We start from the raw sequence: 24,020 nt of genomic DNA, 5'->3' as shown, positions 1-24,020 counted from the left end.
TTCATCCCCTCGCCTGTTTATTGCCTCCAACTCAATATATTACAACAACATTGCTCCATGCGGACCTGGAGGGGGCGTGGCCGCCAGGTCCACCTGAATTTCGGGAGATTTTCGGGAGAAAATGTGTCCCGGGAGGTTTTCGGGAGAGGCGCTGAATTTCGGGAGTCTCCCGGGAAAATCCGGGAGGGTTGGCAAGTATGCAGTAGACTAGCTATCAAAGTGCTAAAAACTATAGTGAGTTTATATAATTCACCCACGGAACTTTTCACAGGACACGTTTCCGGTGTTGATGTTGCATAATTGAGCTATGGATGAGAAGATGCTGCTCCGTTATTGATTGAAGTAAAGTCTGAATGTCATTTAAACAGTTAGTTCCATCTTTTGACACTTCTTCCACCCCGTCCTTGCACTCTACAACAAAGATGGCGGGGAGAAGACGCTGTCGAAGGTGAGCCACGTAAATAAGACCGCCCACAAAACATTGCATCCTGAAGAAACGCTCAGAAAGCTACTTGAAAATAGTCTGTAAAACATAATCTATGCAACACTTTCACCAAAGAACCACCATTGCATGTTATGTAGACCAATTATTTAGAAAAATAAATAAAATAACCCCTTTAATGCACCTTATAATCCGGTGCGCCTTTTGTATGAAAAACCCTAAATAGACCCGCTCATCAGCAGTGCACCTTATAATCCGGAGCGCCCTACGGTCCAAAAAATACGGTACTTGTTTATATATTTAGTTAATTGTTAAAATGTATTGTTTACATTGAACAAGAGAGCAAGTCAAAACCCTTGTGTGTTAAACATACTTGGCCAAAAAAAAGATGATTCTGAATTTGATGAATTAACTCATAATATCCGATAAAATGTGTGCAGAGGTAGTTAGTAGTCGTACAATGCCAACGATTACAGCGTTGCCATACGAGGAACGTCTCAGGATCTTTCACTCTTACCTCCAACTGGCCAGAGGTTCTCTCCTGCTCGCCGTCCACCTTGTCCCCGGACAGCGTGGGAGGTGTGGATGCGGGACGAGGGTTTTCCGACACCGTCCTCCTCAGTTTCATGTGAGGCTTCTGGCTCTCCGCCTCTTCAGAATCGGACTTCTGTAAGTAAGATGTATATAATGCAGTAAGATTTCAGCTCTACAATAGATCTCTGATGTCCCATATGCGAGAAGTAAAAAAATGCCAGTAACTGAGACGCCATTGAAATCGTCTATTTTTGAAACCTGAATAAAGCTTGGAATATGACAAGGCGCCACCGTAGACTCCTCCCAGTGACGTGCGGTCAGGGGAGGCCTCACCTGCGATCATGCAAATAAATAAAATATATAATAAGTAGGGCTGTGAATCTTTGGGTGTCCCACGATTCGATTCAAAATCGATTTTTTTTCAATTCAACACGATTCTCGATTCAAAAAAGATTTTTTTCCCGATTCAAAAGGATTCTCTATTCATTCAATACATAGGATTTCAGCAGGATCTACCCCAGTCTGCTGACATGCAAGCAGAGTAGTAGATTCTTGTAAAAAGCTTTTATAATTGTAAAGGACAATGTTTTATCAACTGATTGCAATAATGTAAATTAGTTTTATTTCTTAAATGAACCAAAAATATGACTTATTTTATCTTTGTGAAAATATTGGACACAGTGTGTTGTCAAGCTTATGAGATGCGATGCAAGTGTAAGCCACTGTGACACTATTGTTCTTTTTTTTTTTTTTTTTTTTTTTTTAATGTCTAATGATAATGTCAATGAGGGATTTTTAATCACTGCTATGTTGGAATTGTAACTAATATTGATACTGTTAATAATATTCATTTTTGTTTCACTACTTTTGGTTTGTTCTGTGTCGTGTTTGTGTCTCCTCTCAATTGCTCTGTTTATTGCTGTTCTGAGTGTTGCTGGGTCAGGTTTGGTTTTGGAATTGGATTGCATTGTTATGGTATTGCTGTGTATTGTTTTGTTGGATTGATTAATTAAAAAAAAATTAAAAAAAATATATATGTGTATATATATATATATTTAAAATAAATAAATAAATAAATAAATAAAAATAGATTTTTTGAAAATGAGAATCGATTCTGAATCGCACAACGTGAGAATCGCGATTCGAATTCAATCGATTTTTTCCCACACCCCTAATAATGATAAAATAATTTTAAAGGCCTACTGAAACCCACTACTACCGACCACGCAGTCTGATAGTTTATATATCAATGATGAAATCTTAACATTGCAACACATGCCGATACGGCCGGGTTAGCTTACTAAAGTGCAATTTTAAATTTTGCGCAAAATATCCTGCTGAAAACGTCTCGGTATGATGACGCCTGCGCGTGACGTCACGGATTGTAGAGGACATTTTGGGACAGCATGGTGGCCAGCTATTAAGTCGTCTGTTTTCATCGCAAAATTCCACAGTATTCTGGACATCTGTGTTGGTGAATCTTTTGCAATTTGTTCAATGAACAATGGAGACAGCAAAGAAGAAAGCTGTAGGTGGGAAGCGGTGTATTGCGGCAGGTGTTGTGCCGGATAACGCACCCCCGTCGTAGAATGCACCCCCTGACTGTTGTGCCGGATAACACAGCCGGTGTTTCATTGTTTACATTCCCGAAAGATGACAGTCAAGCTTTACCATTGGCCTGTGGAGAACTGGGACAACAGAGACTCTTACCAGGAGGACTTTGAGTTGGATACGCAGACGCGGTACCGTGAGTACGCATGCAGCTGCGGCTTCCAAACATTTGATCGCTTGCCCGTACGTGCGTGCCGCTATGTGCGTGTCACGTACGTAACTTTGGGGACTTTGGGGAAATATATGTGCTGTATGAACTTTGGGGAGGTGAACGGCACTTTGGGCTGTGGGATTGAGTGTGTTGTGCAGGTGTTTGAGTTGTATTGGCGGGTTATATGGACGGGAGGGGGGAGGTGTTTGTTATGCGGGATTAATTTGTGGCATATTAAATATAAGCCTGGTTGTGTTGTGGCTAATAGAGTATATATATGTCTTGTGTTTATTTACTGTTTTAGTCATTCCCAGCTGAATATCAGGTCCCACCCGCCTCTCACAGCATCTTCCCTATCTGAATTGCTCCCACTGCCCTCTAGTCCTTCACTCTCACTTTCCTCATCCACAAATCTTTCATCTTCGCTCAAATTAATGGGGAAATCGTCGCTTTCTCAGTCCGAATAGCTCTCGCTGCTGGTGGCCATGATTGTAAACAATGTGCGGATGTGAGGAGCTCCACAACCTGTGACGTCACACTACTTGTCTGCTACTTCCGGTACAGGCAAGGCTTTTTTATCAGCGACCAAAAGTTGCGAACTTTATCGTCGATGTTCTCTACTAAATCCTTTCAGCAAAAATATGGCAATATCGCGAAATTATCAAGTATGACACATAGAATGGACCTGCTATCCCCGTTTAAATAAGAAAATCGCATTTCAGCAGGCCTTTAATTGTTAGTTTTTATTTTTCATTTAGCTTCACCAATTTTGATAATTTTTTCTTCAAAATCGCTAGATTTTCGCAATCCCTCGTTAACTGCCCTGTCTGCCGTGCGGTCAGAGCGCATTCTTGTCTGGTGTGTTGCTGAGTCTACCTACTTGGACCCAGCAAGTCGTGCAGTCACATGCAGATGACCAATAGTCGCATTAGAGAGTGTGCATGGACACTTGGACTTCACACAAAAGTGTGAAAATACAAAAAAAACTACTATTTGAGAAATCAGACTAATTTAGTGCATGGAAACATAGCGACTGTCTTTACTGAACTCCGATAGTGTAAATATGTATTTGTTACCTTGACGCTTTTCCCCGGAACCAGGGTCTCCCCACTGCGGGTGGTCAGGCCTGGTGACGATGGGAAGCTGCGTCTGGGCGGCGGCGGCGGAGGAGACTTGGAGGGTTTTTCTGTGCGGTAGCGAGGCACCGTCAGCTCGTCTAGGAGATGAAAACGACACATTTTGTAGAGTGCAGACCTTCGCCAAGGCAAAACAAACAAAAGCAAATATATACAATTGACTTGTTCAATCAAGAAGAATCATGAAGTGTATGTTCCAATCTAGTCCTGTAGGTTGTGGTAGTGTGCAAAATATGGGTGTCTTGATCGAAAAAAATATCGAATGATATCAGCATGCATGTCAAATCTCCGAAAAGCTCCTATAAGAGCAGTCCTGCAACGTGTTTACTTGTGCAAAACTGGATAGCCAGTTAACATCTAAATGTCCTATAATAAACACATAAGATTGGTCTTTTCTTGTATTTTAGTCAAGTCATTAAAATGTAAACATGGTAGGCTATAGGCTACTAGGAGCTAGCAGCTACACGACAACTAAGCACACAATAGCATGTACAAATATGCATGAAAACACTCCTACAGACATCACACACGGGACGGTTTAGTTAGAAAGAATTGTTTTAGTTATACTGTAAAACTTACAAACGGTGTTTGGAGTGATGAATGAAGAATCTATGCAAGTAGTAACGCTATGGATGGCAAGAATACGAAACAGGACTTTTACTTCCGGTTGAAAGCACTAAATAGAAGGACACTGTAGCACCTGTAGTGAGCAATAGCACATACAATAACACACCTTTAAAGTGTGTTTGCTTGTTTTTTTGTGCTATTTTCATTAGGGCTGTCAGCTAAGAAAAATACAGAAATTAGCCGCACCGTTTTAAAAGCCGCACGGTTCACAGTGTAGGAAAAAGTAGCCGCTTTTAGTCCAGAATTTACAGTATCAATGTTATATCGGCTTGTATCCTTGCAGTCCTGTAAAAAACATGTCCATGTCCCAGAATAAGCACATAAGGTTGGTGCTAAACATGGTGGGCTATAGGTTACTAGGAGCTAGCAGCTACACAACAGCCAAGCACGCAATAGCACACACGCTATACATATGTAATAAGTGACCTAAATTGAACAATATTGCAGTGTTAAAACACAACATTTGTATCAAATAAATATAGCTGAAAATTACTCTAAAAGGCGGGAGCGTATTAGAAAATAGCCAGTAACAAACGTGTCCGCAATATTCAACTTCATGAGCTTAATTTAATTAATTGTTCTCTTTTGTAAAGTAAATCTGAACAGCCGATATGGGCATCGACATCAACTATATGATTTGTCTGAGAAGCTGGACAGGACAAAAAAATAAAAAATAAAAAAATAAAATAAAATATATATATAAAAATAAAAATAAATAATTAATTGTTTTGACCACTATGTCACCAAAAAAGAAATGATTACCACTCCACTTCAAAAACATATATTGATGTTTTTCCTACCTACCATTATTCTCTGCGGAATTTCACAGAATCAAGCCTTTTCTAACATTCCGTAGTACAATATATTAAAAGTATGTACTATGATTCATGCTGATAACTGGGGGTGAGAATCTTCGGGCACCGAACGAATTCCGATTCCTGGGGTGACGATTCGATCCAGAACCGATTCCTCGCGTCAACTCGATTTCCGATTCAGACCGATTCTCGCAATGTATTATTTGGTATAATAATCATAATGAAACTTTTTCAAAACTTGTCACAGGCTAAAAAAGCTCCTTCTGGTTGCATGGAGATGGCCTGAAAACACCTTTTAAAAATTGATTTCTATTTCTTTTAAAAAGTAACTTTTTTTTTATCGATTTTTGAAAATTATCATTACGTATATGTATGTTGCATTTGAACAACTGTATTGTTGGTAATAGAGGTAAATTATTGGTGTTGTTCATTATCAATAGCGCTATTTCTATTGGTAATTGTATTGCTCATTGTCATTTCTGTATTATTATTTATTTCGCTAACTGCTTCTTTGCTATCACTTTTACCATCATTTTTGTACATATCCTATTTGCTGATGTTGCTCTATTGTTGTTGTTATTGTTGTGTTTGCTGTTGTTGTTTTTGTCTCTCTGTCTAATCCCCCTCTTGTCCCCACAATTCCCCCCCCCGTCTTCCTTTTTTTCCTCTTTCTATCCCCTCCTGCTCCGGCCCGGCTGCACCAAATGATAATATAAACACATTTAATAAAGTCAAATACAAATATGGCAAGAAGAGAAGTATCCTACACTTCTCTTTTGTAAAGTAAATCTGAAGAGCCGATATGGGTATCTACATCAACTATATGATTTGCCTGAGAAGCTGGACAGAACAAAAAAAAATTAAAAAAAAAAAATTATGATTTGATTTATACGGAGCCCCTAAAAGGACATGGGGGAAATGTTTTTTTTAATTATTTTTATTTTTATTTTTTTTAGACATCTTGTGCGCACGAGAAACTTTTTATAAAGTTATATAAAAAAATAAAAAAAAATCATAATTTTTGTTGGTTTTGGGGTCGCTCTGTCCGGGGGCCGACGGCTCATTTGCAATTGTTTTGTTGTTTGTTTTGTCAAATTCAGCTGAATTTGACCAATCAACCCCCCTGTACCAAAAAGCCCTTGATGAAAGCGGATACAATTTCACCCTCACCTATGAACCCACCCAAGGAAACCAACCAAAAAAGAACAGAAAACGAAACAACATCATCTGGTACAACCCCCCATACAGCAAAAACGTCTCAACTAACATTGGCCACAAATTCCTCAGTCTGATTGACAAACACTTCCCCAAAGGCAACACCCTAAGAAAAGTATTCAACAAGAACAACATTAAATTGAGCTACAGCTGTATGAACAATATACGACAAATTATCTCAAACCACAACAAAACAATTGCAAATGAGCCGTCGGCCTCCGGACAGAGCGACCCCAAAACCAACAAAGGCTGCAACTGCCGCAAGAAACCTGATTGCCCTCTCAACGGTGGGTGCTTACAAACATCAGTTGTTTACCAATCTAAGGTAACACGCAAGGACATTAACACATCCGACACATATGTAGGATTAACCGAGGGAGAGTTTAAAACCAGATGGAACAATCACAAGGCTTCTTTCAGGAACCAAAACCTGCGGAATACCACAGAACTCAGCAAACACATTTGGGACCTCAAAGACAATAATGTTGAATATTCAATAACATGGCAAATTCTTGCATCCAGCACACCTTACAATAGTGGTAATAAAAGATGCAACCTATGCTTGAAGGAGAAACTGTTTATTATATACCGTCCAGACCTGTCATCCCTCAACAAGCGCAGCGAAATTGTATCAGCATGCCGCCACAGACAGAAACACCTCCTAGGTAACACATGAACCAATCACCACGCCCCTACGCCAGCCTGTACCCACCCACTCTGTGCCCTATATAAACCATGGTATGTGAATTCTCCCATTAAAATCTCCTGATGATTGAGGGAACCCCTCATGAAACAGGCCTGTAGAGATGAAGTAGTCTTGTGATTTTTTTCCCACACATACATATATTGCGCTCTACTACGGTATCGAGCACTATTTTTTGGATAACCTTATAAAGACATATATATATATATATATATATATGTTATTTTAATAACTTTATACAAAGTTTCTCGTGCGCACGAGATAGTTTCTTGTGCGACGATGTCTAAAAAAAAAAAGAAGAAATTATACATTTTTCCCCCCCCCCCATGTCCCTTTAGGGGCTCCGTAGATTTAGAATCGGAATGAATAAGAATTGTGATGTTTTTATGCACCTCTACTGATATCGTATCACATTAGTCAAGGCTCCGATATCGGTATTGCATCGGAAGTAGAAAAGTTGTATCCCCCCCATGTAATGAGGTCTTTGTTGGCCCTGTATCAGTCTTGCAGTTTTATCATAACACTACAAACTAACAATTACCCAAATTGCAATCTTTTGATTCTTACCAGAGCCGAGCCTGGTTCCCCCTTCTTTCTTCTGCTGGGGCTTGTTGGCGCGATGCTCGGGGGTCGCTGACCCGCTCTGAGCGGTCTGCGGGTTCTGGGACGAGGGCGTGTTAGAAGAGCTCTTGATCTGTTTAGCGGCAAAGTCCAAGTCGGGAATGGCCTTCATGAGCTCGGCCTGGGTCTCCTCCAGCAGCCGGTTGATGTCCTGAGCGCTGTACTGGGTCAAACTGGCCCGCTTCTCCTCCCAGTCCCGCTCGGCCGCCTGTGGGGGTTGTGAGGCGGTTCTGGTCACTCGCCCTTATAAACCCGAGACAGAAATGCACAATGAAGACGATTCCTACCAGGCGAACCTCCACGGACAAGGCCTTATCAGCGGCGGTGCGGCGCTCCAGCTCCTCCAGGGCTTTGCCCTTGTGAGGAACGGGCGGGTGATTGTCCTTGTGAGGGCGCCGGTTGAGGCTGGTGTGGGGGCTCCAGTTGGACAGGCTGTTCCCCCCGCCCAGGTCGTTGATGCTAAGCGGCGAGCTGCTCTGCAGGTCAAAGTCCGAGAACTTTCTCAGGTCCTCGTTGTGCTTGGATGACGGATTAGAGAAGTCCTCGTGCTTCTTCCACACCCCCTCATTGGCTTGCCTTTGGGTGAGTCATTCACAGTTAATCATCACATTATGAGACACCTTCTACTCAAAAGTGGACCCAAATATTTTTCACAACAATAATAAATATCATGACAGACACATAATTGATAACAAAAAAAAAAAAATAAGAAAAAGGCCGATAGGGCTGGGCGATAAAACGATATCAATATATATCATTACAGACACAGATATAAAAAAATTGGAAAAAAATGGAAATGTCAGGCTTGTCCCTGACAGTTTGGTCAAATTTTAGTTTTTCCTCTGTCATTTCCTGTCAACGCTCTTATTTTGGTTATTTCCTCATTGTCTCCCTGAGTGCTGCTTCCCCTCAGCTGCGGCTGATTGGCACCTGGCCACACCTGGTGTCAATCAGCCAGCTGCTATTTAAACCTGCCTCCTCCTCCAGTCAGTGCTGGATTATTGTCATTGTCAATGTCACTACTACCTGTCATAATGCTTGTCGTTGTAGCTCTGTCTACTTTTGTTCACTCTGCTCATGTCATAGTTCCTTCGTGTCACAGTAAGTGTTTTTGTTTCTTGTCGACAGTTAGCCTTTGTGCTATTTTAGTTCATAGCCAAGTTTGTTCTCCGCCTTGTGTGCGCCTTTTGTTTGTACCCTTTTTTTTTTTTTTTTTTTGCTATAATGTTAAATTAAATCATGTTTTCCCGCACAATGCCTTCCGCCTTCTCTGCATCTTGGGGTTTCGTCACCTACAACTCTTGACAGGAAAAAGGCCGATAAGGCTGGGCGATAAAACAATTGCAATATATATTGCAAAAGACATAAAATCGATATCAATTAAAAAGAAAAAAAACATTCTGAAAAAATCCCCGTAGGGCTGGACAATAAAATGTTATCAATATATATCGCAAAATAAATAAAATCAAAATCAGTTCAAAAAATGTTTAATATTCTGAAAAAATCCCCATAGGGCTGAGCCATAAAACAAAAATATATATCATGATAGACACATAATTGATAACAAATAAATTGAAAGAAAACCTTTTTTTTTTAAAAAGGCCGATAGGGCTGGGCGATAGAACGATATCAATATATACTGCAAAAGACATCAAATCGAAGTCAATTGGATGGAAATCCTGCCCTCATTTTAATTGAGTTCATCCAATTAGTAATTTTTTTTGAGTGTGTGAATGTTGTCTGTCTATCTGTGTTGGCCCTGCGATGAGGTGGCGACTTGTCCAGGGTGTACACCGCCTTCCGCCCAAATGCGGCTGAGATAGGCTCCAATACCCCCCGCAACCCCAAAAGGGACAAGCGGTAGAAAATGGATGGAGGGATCCCATCATATAGTTTCTTTCAACAATTGTGTATCGGAAGTAGTGTTGTATGGTATACCAGTACTAGTATAGTACCATGATACTAATGAATCATATTCAGTACTATACCGCTTCTAAAAAGTACCGGTCCCCGCCTCCCTGTTTTTTAACGGACATGACGGCGCGTCGTCGTCACATCGTGACATTGCTGGTTTTACGAGCAGAGGAGCATGTTCGGCAGCGCACAATCACGGAGTACTTACAAGCAGACACAGTGTGTAGACAGAAAAGGGAGAACGGACGCATTTTGGCTTAAAAACTAGCAATAAAGGTGAAGTTATAACACTGAAACTCCCTCAGGAAGAGGTGATCACTAATCCTCTGGTCTCCATGGCGACAAATAAAGTACGTTTCTTACAAGTATCAGACGAGGAATAGCTAAACATGCTTCACTACACACCGTAGCTCACCGGCGTCACAATGTAAACAAACGCCATTGGTGGATCTACACCTAACATCCACTGTAATGATACCAAGTACAATAGCGTATCTAGTTGATACTACTATGACTACGTCAATATTTTTTAGCATCACAAAATCAACGTCCCTGGACACATGAGGACTTAAATTATGACCATTGTATGATCCTGTAACTACTTGATATCGGATCGATACCTAAATTTGTGGTATCATCCAAAACTAATTACTAACTAAGAATACGTGATTATTACATTTTAACAGAAGCGTAGATAGAACATGTTAAAACAGAAAGTTAGCAGATATTAACAGTAAATGACCAAGAAGATTAATAATTAATTTTTACAGCTTGTCCCTCATAATTTTGACAAAATAATAGAATTGTCAAGACGTGGACAATGGTGTGTTTGTTTTCCCGAGATGCAAGTAAAGCTGGACTGGTCATGGCGTGAAGGTAAATACATATTTAATAATAACACTCAAAGGAACAAAAAGCGCGCTCAAGGCGGATGTACAAACTTGACTAACGAAACAAAAAGACTTGCACGTGGGCAAAAAAACTGTGATCAATTAAACAAAAACACTAACTGTGGCATTAATAGAAAAAACTTACTTGGACATGGCATGAAGTGCGCAGAGGTAGACAGAGTGTGACAGGGGTAAGAATGCGGGATGTCACCAGAAAGACAAACTGAAAACAATGAACTTAAATACTACAGACATGATTAACGAAAACAGGTGTGTGACTCAAAACGTGAAACAGGTGCGTGACGTGACAGGTGAAAACTAATGGGTTGCTATGGTGACAAACAAGAGTGCACAATGAGTCCAAACGTGAAACAGGTGAAACTAATGGGTAATCATGGAAACAAGACAAGGGAGTGAAAAGCCAGAAACTAAAGAGTCCAATAACTAAACAAAACATGACTAAAACAAAACATGATTACACAGACATGACAAGAATGATAAATGACACAATATGTTACTGCATATAACAGCAGCTAAATTAGGAGCCTTTGTTTGTTTACTTACTACTAAAAGTTAAGTTGTCTTGTATGTTCACTATTTTATTTAAGGACAAAATTGCAATAAGAAACATACAGTCGTGGTCAAAAGTTTACATACACTTGTAAAGAACATAATGTCATGGCTGTGTTGAGTTTCCAATAATTTCTACCACTCTTATTTTTTTGTGATAGAGTGATTGGTGACTTGTTTGTCACAAAAAACATTCATGAAGTTTGGTTCTTTTATGAATTTATTATGGGTGCCATGACATTATGTTCTTTACATAAAAAACAGAATAGGTGACCATGACTGCATATTTAATGTGTCATAAGATTTTTTGTTAAAATAAAGCCAATAATGTCATTTTTTGTGTTCCCCTTTTTTTTAGAAAAAGTATCGAAATACATTTTGGTACCGGTACCAAAATGATAGTATCGGGACAACCCTCATTGGAAGTGTGTTGTTCAAAATGTAGCCTTGATGCTCAAACTTAGAACATAAAAGTGCTTTTCATAAGCCCTATTTTATGTGTTTGTAGCTTGTGTGTGTCTGTCCAAGAATTGTGTATTTGTATCCATTTTTTATACAAACACAGTATGCATATGTTCCTTGACTGCACTTAAATGTAGAGTATATGTAGAATATATTTATATTTATATATTATACAGTATATATAATATATTATATATATTATATTATTTATTATTATTACTGTCTATTGTGAGCGAACTGTGGTGCTGAATTTCCCTCAGGGATCAATAAAGTACTTTCTATTCTATTCTATTCAATTGTCTAACATAATAGATGCCATATATCACATATGTTAGGAGAATATTTTCTAACCTTGGGGCAGAGTGAACTCTCCATGTGCAGTACATCATGTTCAAGGACATACTGTAACAATGAGTGTGTTTTCTACCTTTGTGAATACACCTTGTATCTCATTTAGGTTGCGAAAGAAGAGGTACCAGGAACAAGACGAAGGAAGAGTGGACAGATGTGTGTGTGTGTGTGTCCAACACACCCGCCAAGTTAACGTTCGGTTTATATCTCCACCAAGACAGAGCAGCAACATGGACAAAAGCATATTTAGAGAATGCTCCGAACTTCTGTTCGATCTCCTCTCTAGTGCTTACTTAATCCTTTTAGTAGAATAAATTGGTCATCTTCAATTCGAGTCACGTCTCCTTATTCACACAATTGATCAACTTGCCTCGCGACAAACTTGACAAGTTCAAACTGTCAGAATAATTGTATGTAAGTTATCACAACACTTTCTGTTCAAATGAGTTCCCGGCGAGCAGACAAAAGCTGTCTTTGATCTTACCAATCAAAAGGCTTGTAAAACTCCACTGTGTAGGATGGGGAGCGACAGGAAGGTGTCGGTTTCTTTGATCTATGGTAATCCACAGGAATATTTTGTTTTGACCCGAGATCTACAAAGCGGAGAGGAAGCAGGATCTGAACCCCTCCAGGCACCTTTTCTTTGAACTGTTTTGTAACCAAAGGCGACGGCTGTTTATGACCCCCGTCCCTTTAGAAACAGCTGTTGCCATGTAATCAGGGAAAGTCCAAATAAAAGAGGAGGCGTGCAACCTTTCGTCAGAGCGTGGTGGAGGACTGTACAAAGAGTACAGCTCAGACATTTCTCCTCAATGAGCTAAATTGAATTCTGTCTCTGTTTAATTCCTTGCTTCTTGTCTGTTTAATAGATGTCGTCAGTGTTTGAACCTGAAAAAAAACAAAAAACCTAAAAAGCTCGAGTTCGGGGGAACCTGCCTGTCCCGACCGAACAGTTGTTGCTGGACACACTTTCAGTCCAAGATATCTACCAATTCGGAATCATGACAACAGGACATCTACAGCTTGGAGTAAGGGTTGCCTTGGTGTATCGACAAATTGGAAGATGTTGGCAGCCGTTCAAGGTATCCCAAAGCTGTCACAAATGATTGAATTTTGGGCATTCAGACCTTTGAGATTTTGGACTAAGTCACAAACTGGACAACATCCTGGAGACGCCGTGTGCTCTGCATGGCGAAGTATAATACATTTGAGGACCAGAAATATAAATGTGTTTATTTATTTGATATGGACATAACAGTTACATTGGACTAACCAGATGCACTGCCTTAAGTGTTATAGCAAGAAAATGCTAATTAGCAACACCTGTTCAACAGACAATTAGAGTAAAACGTTTGTTTTTGCTTAAACACGGTCAGGGAGGGTGTGTCAGTCGATCGCCAGCCAGGGATTAAAAAATTAGACCTAAAAATTTGCAATCATCACTCGTCACCAAGACGTCACTTTCGTCACTTGATTGACATTCACGGCACACGATGGTCTTGTGAGACGACGCTGGCTGCTGCGAGATCATTATTAAGAAATGAGGGCGAGAAACACTTTTTTTTTTAACAGAATTTCGCACCGTACCTGTCGTCAAAAATCTAAAACTCTCAAGTTCCTGTCGTCACAATAAAAGTGCTGCTTCATCCTGCCTGCACTAACAAAAATAAGAGTCTCAGAAAGCTGGCATGCGCCAATATATTTCTTGTAAAGTGTATAAAAACGAGTATGGAAGCTGGACAAATAAGATGCCAAAAAACCAACCACTTTCATGTGGATTTAGACAGAAAGGAGGACTTTTTTTTCGCCTCGATTCGAAAATGTGGACGTTATCATCACTAGTGTCTGATTCCAATCAATGCAAGTCATCAGGATCAGGTAATACACCAACTTATATTATTGACTGCATGAAAGAAAGGAATCTATATGTGTTGTATTACTATTAAACCCATTTAACCAACAGATAGCAGTATAAGTGTCCATATGTCGGCATAAGACCTCAACTCAGTAGTGTACACAATTTTGGAAATAAGAGCTAAAAGGTGCTGTCCACGCATGTGGCCACTAAGGCCTTTAGAGGTTAAAAGTACAGCAAACACGTGGGGGAGATGATAGATTTTTCTCATGTTTGGTGTTGATAAACAATTCACTTTGGCATAATAGGGGACGTTTAAGAATTCAGCGCTCCTGTGTTCCTTACTTGCGCATTGTGCTGAGGGTGTCCGTTACGGTCTTGCAGCGTTTCAACAGGGCGTCCAGCCGGTGCGGCTCCTCCTTCAGGAACTTGACGGCTTCCACCTCCACCCTCAGCACCACCCTCATCTTGCTCTGCAGGCTGGGGAACTGATCTGTGGGGGGGAGCATCAATCCCGGGAGGAGAAATCGAAGTCAACTTGTTGAAAAAGACGGAAGCCATCTGAGAGTGATTCAACGTTTTGACAGACGGCCGTGTGGGTGCCAAATATTAAAAAAAAAAGACGGAGCGGCGCTTAGTCACACTGACTCACTCTTGAGCTCGGTGAGCGTCTCTCCCAGCTTTCGGAGGACGGCGCTCTTCTCCTCCAGCTCCTGCACGCTCACCAGCTTGTGGTTGACAGCCGACTCCTTCTGGATCTCCTCCACCGACTTTTCCAGGTCGCTAAGGAGGAAAGCACAGAAGGATGAGCGCCCCCTCCGCTGCTCTTTTCAATTAACTCGCCGTGTCGGCTGCCGGCTCCGCCAGAGGTTCTGGGCGGGTGAAGCGGAGCGGCGTGGGCGGGAATTAACAAGTTTGGAAAGTAAGTTTGTGGCTGAAGGAAAAGTTTTCAGAAACACGGTACTGGAAATCTACATGCTTTGTGTTGACTTGTTATTAAGAGATAACAGTATCGATACTTGGATACCAAGTCGATATCCATCCATCCATCCATTTTCTACCGCTTGTCCCTTTTGGGGTCGCGGGGGGTGCTGGAGCCTATCTCAGCTGCATTCGGGCGGAGGGCGGGGTACACCCTGGACATGTCGCCACCTTACACTGCAAAAACTGAAATCTAAGTAAGATTAAATATCCCAACACTGCAAAAAGTCAGTGTTCAAAAACAAGAACAAAAAATACAAAAATGAGGGGTATTTTACTTGAACTAAGCAAAATTATCTGCCAATAGAACAAGAAAATTTGGCTTGTCAAGACTTTCCACCGCAAATGGCCTCCGGGGCACACTTTTGACACCCCTGTTATAGATAATAATAATAAATTAAATCTGATAAATCTATGGATAAAAAGCAGAGCCTGGCGACGCATGGGCGTTTATCATAACTCTCTCGCTCTCTGTCTGTCTCTGCCCCTTCCACAGGAATGCTGCTGCGCGCACAATTTGTTTTGTTTTTAACCCCTTCTTAACCCTGAACGTACATTGAAAATACACGCAACCCTAACTCAAAATGCCGGACATTTGAGGCATTTAAGAAACTGCGCCCTGGCAGCTCCGCAAAAGAGGACATGTCCGGTGAAAAGAGGACGTATGGTGTGTTGTGCCTCGGTGTGCATTGTTTACACAACGTGCGTTACGCTACTTTATATGTCCATGTGGAAACTCGTTCGGTACACCTCCGAACCGAACCGGAACCCCCGTACCAAAACGGTTCAATGCAAATACACGTACCGTTACACCCCTAATTTGAACTAAGCAAAATTATCTGCCAATAGAACAAGAAAATTTGGCTTGTCAAGACTTTCCAAAACAAGTACAATTAGCTAACCTCAATGAACCCCAAAATACCTTAAAATAAGTATATTCTCACTAATAACGAGTGCACTTTTCTTGGTAGAAAATTTGCTCAATATGTTGAAAAATATTCTTAAATGAAGTAAATGCTAGTGCCATTATCTTGACATAATGATATGCGCTCGGCATTACATTTCTTGAAACCAGCAAACTTATACTAAAAACTAATTTATTGTTCTTAATGGAAAGGCAACAAGGCAACCGCTTGTTACTCTCGGGGTCTCGTAGCCGCTCAGGCAAATCATATTGTCTAAAAATGCATTTTTCCATCGATAACATGACATCATCGCGCCAAGTGCATGCTCTTTCAGTCAATTAGTGCGAATATATACAGCCCGGGTCGAATTTTTTTTAATTGTAATTTTGAAGAATTTATCTGAATGTGCATGAACTATTTCTGTTCAAAATTGTTTGAAATGTCACGTGTTAAATGTTTTTTTTTAATGATTGAAATAAGAAATTATTACTTTAAAAAAGTAGTTTTATACTTGTGAGTGTTGATGACACAGCTTTGCAACAGTTGATATTCTAGTTTCAAGCATGTTTTACTTAATATAGGTCATAACATCTCAGCAACAAGCTGTAATATCTTACTGACCCAAGAACTACAAAAGCGAAGAGGAAGCAGGACAAGACTCCCCTCCAGGCGACCTCTTTTTGAACCTCCTTTTTCAACTTTTCTGTGAACTGTTTACGACCTTTGTCCTTTAGAAACAGCTATGGTCATGTGGTTAGGGAAGGTCCAAATAAAAAATCTTTTGGCAGAGCGTGATGACACTGTACAAGGGTGCAGATGTCCACGTTTCTCCTCACTGAAACCAAATTTAATTCTGTCTCTGTTTGATTCTTTGCTTCTCGTCTTGTTTAATAGATGTCATCAGTGTTTGAACCTGACACCGTCCACATTCGAACAGATACGGTACCCATTCACAGTACCTGGGAATCAATACATCTTTACCAATTGTCAGTACTTTTTTGTGTGTTAATAAATACTGTTTTTGATAATAAAATCTAATTTTTTTAATTGCTACATTCAAAAATAAGATGATTATGATAAATGATGTCCAGTTGTTTAATCTTGTTATATTATCTCATTTCTGAGTCTCATTTACAGTTGCAAATCCAAGACGTTAGATGACAGAAATGTATAGTATAAAGTGTGTTTTTGTTGCCCCCTAAAACGTGTTAATCCTGTAAGTATTGTACTTATTTTGCACCAGCTGTTTGATTATAACATGCATTTTACTTGTAGTTTTTTTTCCTTCAAATTTGGAGGTATTGAAATCACCATGTAAAATCACTAATGCTAATCAGTAGCATGTCAATTGCAAAACCAATGTATATTAGCCTCAAGCTCGAGCATTTTTGGAGAAGTGGAGCCTTACTTTACTTACGTTGGAGCAGGGGTAGGGAACCTATGGCTCTAGAGCCAGATGTGGCTCTTTTGATGACTGCATCTGGCTCTCAGATAAATCCTAAAAGATTAAGATTAAAGTACCAATGATTGTCACACACACACTAGATGTGGTGAAATGTGTCCTCTGCATTTGACCCATCCCCTTGTTCGCCCCCTGAGAGGTGAGGGGAGCAGTGGGCAATCATTTTTGGTGATTTAACCCCCAATTCCAACCCTTGATGCCAAGCAGGGAGGTAATGGGTCCCATTTTTATAGTCTTTGGTATGACTCGGCCGGGGTTTGAACTCACAACCTACCGATCTCAGGGCGGACACTCTAACCACTAGGCCACTAGCTGACATTGCTTAACACGATAAGTAATGAATAATTCCGCTGGTAATCACAGTGTTAAAAATAACCACGTATCAACCAGACTACAAAGCCATCAGCAAAACCATACAGCACCAGAAGTCGCATTAATGGTAAGAAGTATTTTATTTATTATTGGTTACCTTCAGAATAACTTATTAAAAAGAAAAAGAGACTTATTATACCGTATTTTTCGGAGTATAAGTCGCTCCGGAGTATAAGTCGCACCGGCCGAAAATGCATAATAAAGAAGGAAAAAAACATATATAAGTCGCACTGGAGTATAAGTCGCATTTTTTGGGGAAATTTATTTGATAAAACCCAACACCAAGAATAGACATTTGAAAGGCAATTTAAAATAAATAAAGAATAGTGAACAACAGGCTGAATAAGTGTACGTTATATGAGGAATAAATAACCAACTGAGAACGAGCCTGGTATGTTAACGTAACATATTATGGTAAGAGTCATTCAAATAACTATAACATATAGAACATGCTATACGTCTACCAAACAATCTGTCACTCCTAATCGCTAAATACCATGAAATCTTATACGTCTAGTCTCTTACGTGAATGAGCTAAATAATATTATTTGATATTTTACCGTAATGTGTTAATAATTTCACACATAAGTCGCTCCGGAGTATAAGTCGCACCCCAGGCCAAACTATGAAAAAAACTGCGACTTATAGTCAGAAAAATACGGTAATAATTTATTAGAGTTTCATAACCTCAAAACTCTTCAACACAAAAACATCAAGACACACAAAGTCGGAACACAAAAGGTCGTAAAAAGAGGACGGCATTTACATGTAAGGCCATCTAAAATTTCTTCCGCTGAACTCACGTAAACAGGTAATAATTCACCGGATTGCGTCATAACCACAAAACGTCGTATCACAAAATGTCATTACAAAAAAAGTCGTAACATCAGGACCGCCTGTGACAGTCTTATGTTGGCGAATCCAAACTTCTGGTGCTCTTTAGCTCGCCCCCTTGTGGCGAGCCATAGAATAGCCCTTAAACCCTGCCCCCTTTTCACCAATAATAACACACTAAAGCGCAGCTAGTGATTAGTGATTATGTTTGTGCTGAGAACGTGTCTGGTATGTTAACGTAACATATTATGGTAAGAGTAATTCAAATAACTATAACATATAGAACATGCTATACGTTTACCAAACAATCTGTCACTCCTAATCGCTAAATCCCATGAAATCTTATACGTCTAGTCTCTTACGTGAATGAGCTAAATAATTGATATTTTACGGTAATGTGTTAATAATTTCACACATAAGTCGCTCCTGAGTATAAGTCGCACCCCCGGCCAAACTATGAAAAAAACTGCGACTTATAGTCCGAAAAATACGGTACTCTAAAAATTTTGGTCTTACTTAAAAATGCACGCATTTAGTTGTATTCAGAGTTAAAGAATATTATATGGCTCTCACGGAAATACATTTTAAAATATTTGGCTTTCATGGCTCTCTCAGGCAAAAAGGTTCCCGACCCCCGCGTTAGAGCATTCTTTGAGTCAAGGTTTTTGTTGGTATTAAAAATTGCAACATTACGAAGAGGTATTTTGACAGAGTCTGCTCTCAGTGCTGCTAGAGTGAACTCTCAGAGCGAAGTCAGCAAACGGGCTTGACGTCACGTGCAACCCAGGTACCGTAAGATGGCAACATTGGATGTTTTTTTTTAGCGAGGAGCGGTACATATTAAAAGTGAAAGAGAGGTGTATCTTGCATCATGCATTTTTATTTATTATCAAATACCAAAGTCATCGCCGCGCGAGTGAAAGCAGAGATCCGCCACCACAAGCCTAGGGAGTGTACGTTACCACAGTGTGCAGAACGTGCAACTCAAATTTGATCACTTCTATAAGTGCGAAGAAAATACAGCTTGGAGACACTCTTCTGTCATTTTTGCAACACTTTGAATGCAACTGCTTTACTTATATCACTAGGAACTGTAGCCTAGGGGCCATTTGCTGAACGCAGCTCTTTTTTATGGAACATTGCAGGAATAAAATGAACAGAAATGACAGCAAAAAGGCCAGAGGTAATAAAAAATGGCTGTAATGTCAATACCAATACCGAATAAAAACACCATGATTTGTCTTTTAAAAACATGTTGAAGCCTTATTACCCTATTTTATTACAAAGGACGTGATGACATCACACTGCCAAACCTATTGAAATAACATTAAGAACAGTATTGTTTGTTTTGTGCATTGGAAGGCTCCACACCACTGCTATTCTTTAAATAATGTAAAATATGTGACTTTTGTTATTTATGAACGTGTTTGTTTTTATTTACACAATAATACACTGCTGTTCTTTTTTGAATGCATAGTTACCTCATGGCAGCGGATACTGCAAGTTAGATTCTGTGCTAAAATATGTTGAAGCCCATTGATCTTAAATAATTTAGGACAGATTTCAATGATGTAGTGGATGTAAAAGTACATGGGTTCAGTTTTTTGTATCGTGGTGTTGACTGTGTATCGAGAATTATAACAATTCATAGGCATCTTCACATTTATGTTTCTAAAATATGCTCAAAATCAAGTTTGTATTGATGTATGAAGATATAAGCAATTAAATAGGCATAAAGATACAGGACAACAAATGTTCCTCAATGACATTTTCTTCTCTAAATCCTACAGGAGACCTATGATGATTTGAAACTACATTAAACACACTTCCTTATGGGACCCATTACCATCAAGGGTTGGAATTGGGGGTTAAATCACCAAAAATGATTCCCTGGCGCGGCCACCGCTGCTGCTCACTGCTTCCCTCACCTCCCAAGGGGTGATCAAGGGTGATGGGTCAAATGCGGAGAATAATTTCGCCACATCTAGTGTGTGTGTGACATTCATTGGTACTTTAACTTTCTCTAATATGTGTTTGTGGAAAGGGAGTGTGATCAGCGCACTTGTAGGAGGAAAAGGTCACCGCCTCTGTCCATGGTGCTGAAAATAGAGCGCCATCAGACGGGGGCGTGGCATGTGCTGACGGCGAGACACAGCTTGCAGATGATTAGATTGCGCAGGTGGTACGTGTTAATCTAATCATCTGTCGTCTTTAACAGTGAGCGGCCCGGTGCAGGAGGAGGATGAGGACTGGTGAGACTGAAAAGTCTGGACAACATACGAGTGAAAACTGGAGAAAAACATTAAACCTTTGTTTAACCCTGCACAACTGGCTTCCAGAGTGTATATCCGTGAGTCTGTGAGTACGCAAAGCTTACAGTGTTGGATATGCTTTAGTGTAAACTTTGCTCAACAGTCACATTTTAATCTGCTTTCCATATGTTTGCACACGGTAAGTGTGTGGAGGCATTCCTTTTAAATGCAAATGAATCCCCCCCCCCCCCCCCCCCCACGCCTTGCACTCTTCAAAAGTAACAACATTTGTCTCTTGAACATGCACACAGTTGAGTATAAACAATTTTAACATTGTTACAAATATGCGCCACACTGTGAACCCACACCAAACAAGAATGACAAACACATTTCGGGAGAACATCCGCACCGTGACACAACTTAAACACAACAGAACAAATACCCAGAACCCCTTGCAGCACTAACTCTTCTGGGACGCTACAATATACACCCCCGCTACCACCAACCCCCCCCACCACACACACACCTCAACCCCGCCCCCACATCTCCCGAATTTGGAAGGTTGGCAAGTATGCGCCTTGCACGCTCCAAAAGTAACAAAATGTGTCTCTTGAACATGCACACAGTTGAGTATTTACCTTGAAGACGAACATCCGCGCTAAAATAAACTTCAGCACATAGATTCACCGGTCACAACATTAGGTACTCTTTCACGTTCTCGGATTTAGGACGACAGGCAACGTGTGACCATACTTGCCAACCCTCCCGGATTTCCCGGGAGACTCCCGAATTTCAGTGCCTTTCCCGAAAATCTCCTGGGGCAACCATTCTCCCGAATTTCTCCCGATTTCCACCCGGACCATAATATTGGGGGCGTTCCTTAAAGGCACTGCCTTTAGCGCCCTCTACAACCTGTCGTTGCGTCCGCATTTCCTCCATAGAAACAGCGTGCCCGCCAAGTAACATAATATACGCGGCCTTTGCACACACATATGTGAATGCAAGGCCTACTTGATCAACAGCCATACAGGTCACACTGAGGGTGGCCGTATAAACAACTTTAACACTGTTACAAATATACGCCACACTGTGAACCCACACCAAACAAGAATGACAAACACATTTCGGGAGAACATCCGCACCGTGACACAACATAAACACAACAGAACAAATACCCAGAAGCCCTTGCAGCACTAACTCTTCTGGGACGCTACAATATACACCCCCGCTACCACCAAACCCCGCCCCCCCAAACCCCCACCCCATCTCCCGAATTCAGAGGTCTCAAGGTTGGTAAGTATGCTTACAATGCAGTGTTGGCCTATAAAACATATTTTGTTTACATTTAGTTAAAAGATATTATTTACAAAAAGCCCCCCCCACACAAACCTCAACCCCGCCCCCACATCTCCCAAATTCGGACGTCTCAAGGTTGGCAAGTATGCGCCTTGCACGCTCCAAAAGTAACAAAATGTGTCTCTTGAACATGCACACTTGAATATTTACCTTGAAGACGAACATCCGTGCTAAAATAAACTTCAGCACATAGATTCACCGATCACAACATTAGGTACACCTTCACATTCTCGGATTTAGGACGACAGGCAACGTGTGACATCACTGTCAAAGGTGCCATATGTAGTGATGTGGCCAGAAATGGTACTGCAATCACGGTCTCCCTCCCACTCTCCCAGACTGAGGTTGCCAGATATGCAGCCCAATCCGAATCCTACTCCAGGGAACTTCAAATGGCAATCGGCGAGTCGTATGCTGTAGCTTTCTCTTGTTTATGCTTCTTGCAAGATGGTTTACGAAGTAAATATGCCACATTTTTCTAATGTCGAATAGCCAAATGTATTTGTAAAGTTACGCAGCAATATTTTAATTGGGAGTCGGGACATATTGTTTGTATTACCCTGCTAAAATGTCTAGTTTGACCGCGTGCACCACCATCGAAATATATTCTATGTAATATGTAATATATCACTATCGCATAGGCCTACTTTGATGGCAAGCCAAGGCCAACAGTAAAATTAGTCGCATGACACATCGACATACAGGCTAACGGGCATAAATTTCCCCCCTTAGTCTATATGTCCATGTGTCATTGACCGGGCTAGCATGCTAAGCATTACACTAGGAACTAAGCACCATCACACTAAGCATTCGTTGCAGGAACATACTAGCTTTGTTAGACAAGATCATAGACTGTATTGGACAATATAGTTTACATACCAAATGTCCATTTCCATTTATTACTAGTAATAAGGTCCCTGACACAAAGCTGAAGCTTAGAGGTGACAGAGCTTTCGCCGCTGCAGCTCCCCAGCTCTGGAACGACCTACCTCTGAGTGTTAGACAAGCCTCCTCTCTTCCTGTTTTTAAATCTCTCTTAAAAACATACTTTTATTCTATGGCTTTTAACACTGAGTGATATCCATCCTGCAATGGCGCCCCATAATACACCTGCTGTGAACCTGTTTTTATGTTTTTATTTATTCTATTTTATTTATTTATTTTTTATCGTGTTCTGTTTGTGTTGTGTTGTGTTTGCTCGGTACTCGTATTATCTTTTAACCTGCCCATTGTACAGCACTTTGGCTACCCCTGTGGTAAATTTTAAATGTACTTTATAAATAAAGTTGATTTGATTTGATTTGATAAGAAAACGTAAATGCCTGACTTACCTATCAAGGAGGAAATTAGCAAGTTTGGCGTCAGATGAAAAAATATTCTCCGCATTCAATCGTCTCCATCTTTCAAAGGCATCCTCGATACAAATCCTCGTTTTTTTTCCTTAATAAGTTGAGAATCGTAACGACGCCTTTTAGATTTACTAAGGTCTGACATGTTTAGTAACTTTACCAGTGGCAGTAGCCAGACGAAGATGGCGGTGCGTAACTGGCAACCTGGACGTGACACACTCACAGATTTTCCACTTGGTCAAACGGTGGAGGGCGGGGCATCAAAATGAAAAAACAATAATACAAACCCCGTTTCCATATGAGTTGGGAAATTGTGTGAGATGTAAATATAAACGGAATACAATGACACCCGACTCATCGTGTAAATAAAAACTTCTCCCTATCGCCGTGTTATGGATACCCCCAAATTTTACATCTGATTTGCAGGTGTGTAAATGTTAGAATAATTATGTATACTGACCCTGCCTGCTGACAGCCAAGGACGGACATCGAGTACCTCAACGCAGACAAAACAGAGACAGGGCGAAATCACGAGTGTCAGCACATTTCCATTCTGAATAATCACGTATTGTGTCTACTGGGGCTGCTTACATTACCCCTCCCTTCAGAAGC

General features: G+C 40.5%; 1 protein-coding gene across 15 annotated transcripts in view; it reads right to left on the bottom strand.

Annotated features, from left to right (window-relative positions):
- Positions 1-24,020, bottom strand: part of srcin1a (SRC kinase signaling inhibitor 1a) — a 230,460-nt gene that overhangs the window by 24,902 nt on the left and 181,538 nt on the right. For all 15 annotated transcript variants that reach the window (XM_061981945.2, XM_072915998.1, XM_061981937.2 and 12 more), the window contains 6 exons: positions 14,550-14,680; positions 14,243-14,390; positions 8,143-8,431; positions 7,802-8,063; positions 3,815-3,954; positions 960-1,109 (listed from right to left, as the gene is read on the bottom strand). In XM_061981945.2, coding sequence (XP_061837929.2) covers positions 960-1,109; positions 3,815-3,954; positions 7,802-8,063; positions 8,143-8,431; positions 14,243-14,390; positions 14,550-14,680 — 1,120 coding nt within the window. The remainder of the gene's footprint in view (positions 1-959; positions 1,110-3,814; positions 3,955-7,801; positions 8,064-8,142; positions 8,432-14,242; positions 14,391-14,549; positions 14,681-24,020) is intronic.

Source organism: Nerophis lumbriciformis, linkage group LG24, assembly GCF_033978685.3.
Source record: "Nerophis lumbriciformis linkage group LG24, RoL_Nlum_v2.1, whole genome shotgun sequence".
In the NCBI taxonomy this organism is placed as follows: domain Eukaryota; kingdom Metazoa; phylum Chordata; class Actinopteri; order Syngnathiformes; family Syngnathidae; genus Nerophis; species Nerophis lumbriciformis.
This window is presented reverse-complemented; position numbering and strand designations above follow the sequence as displayed.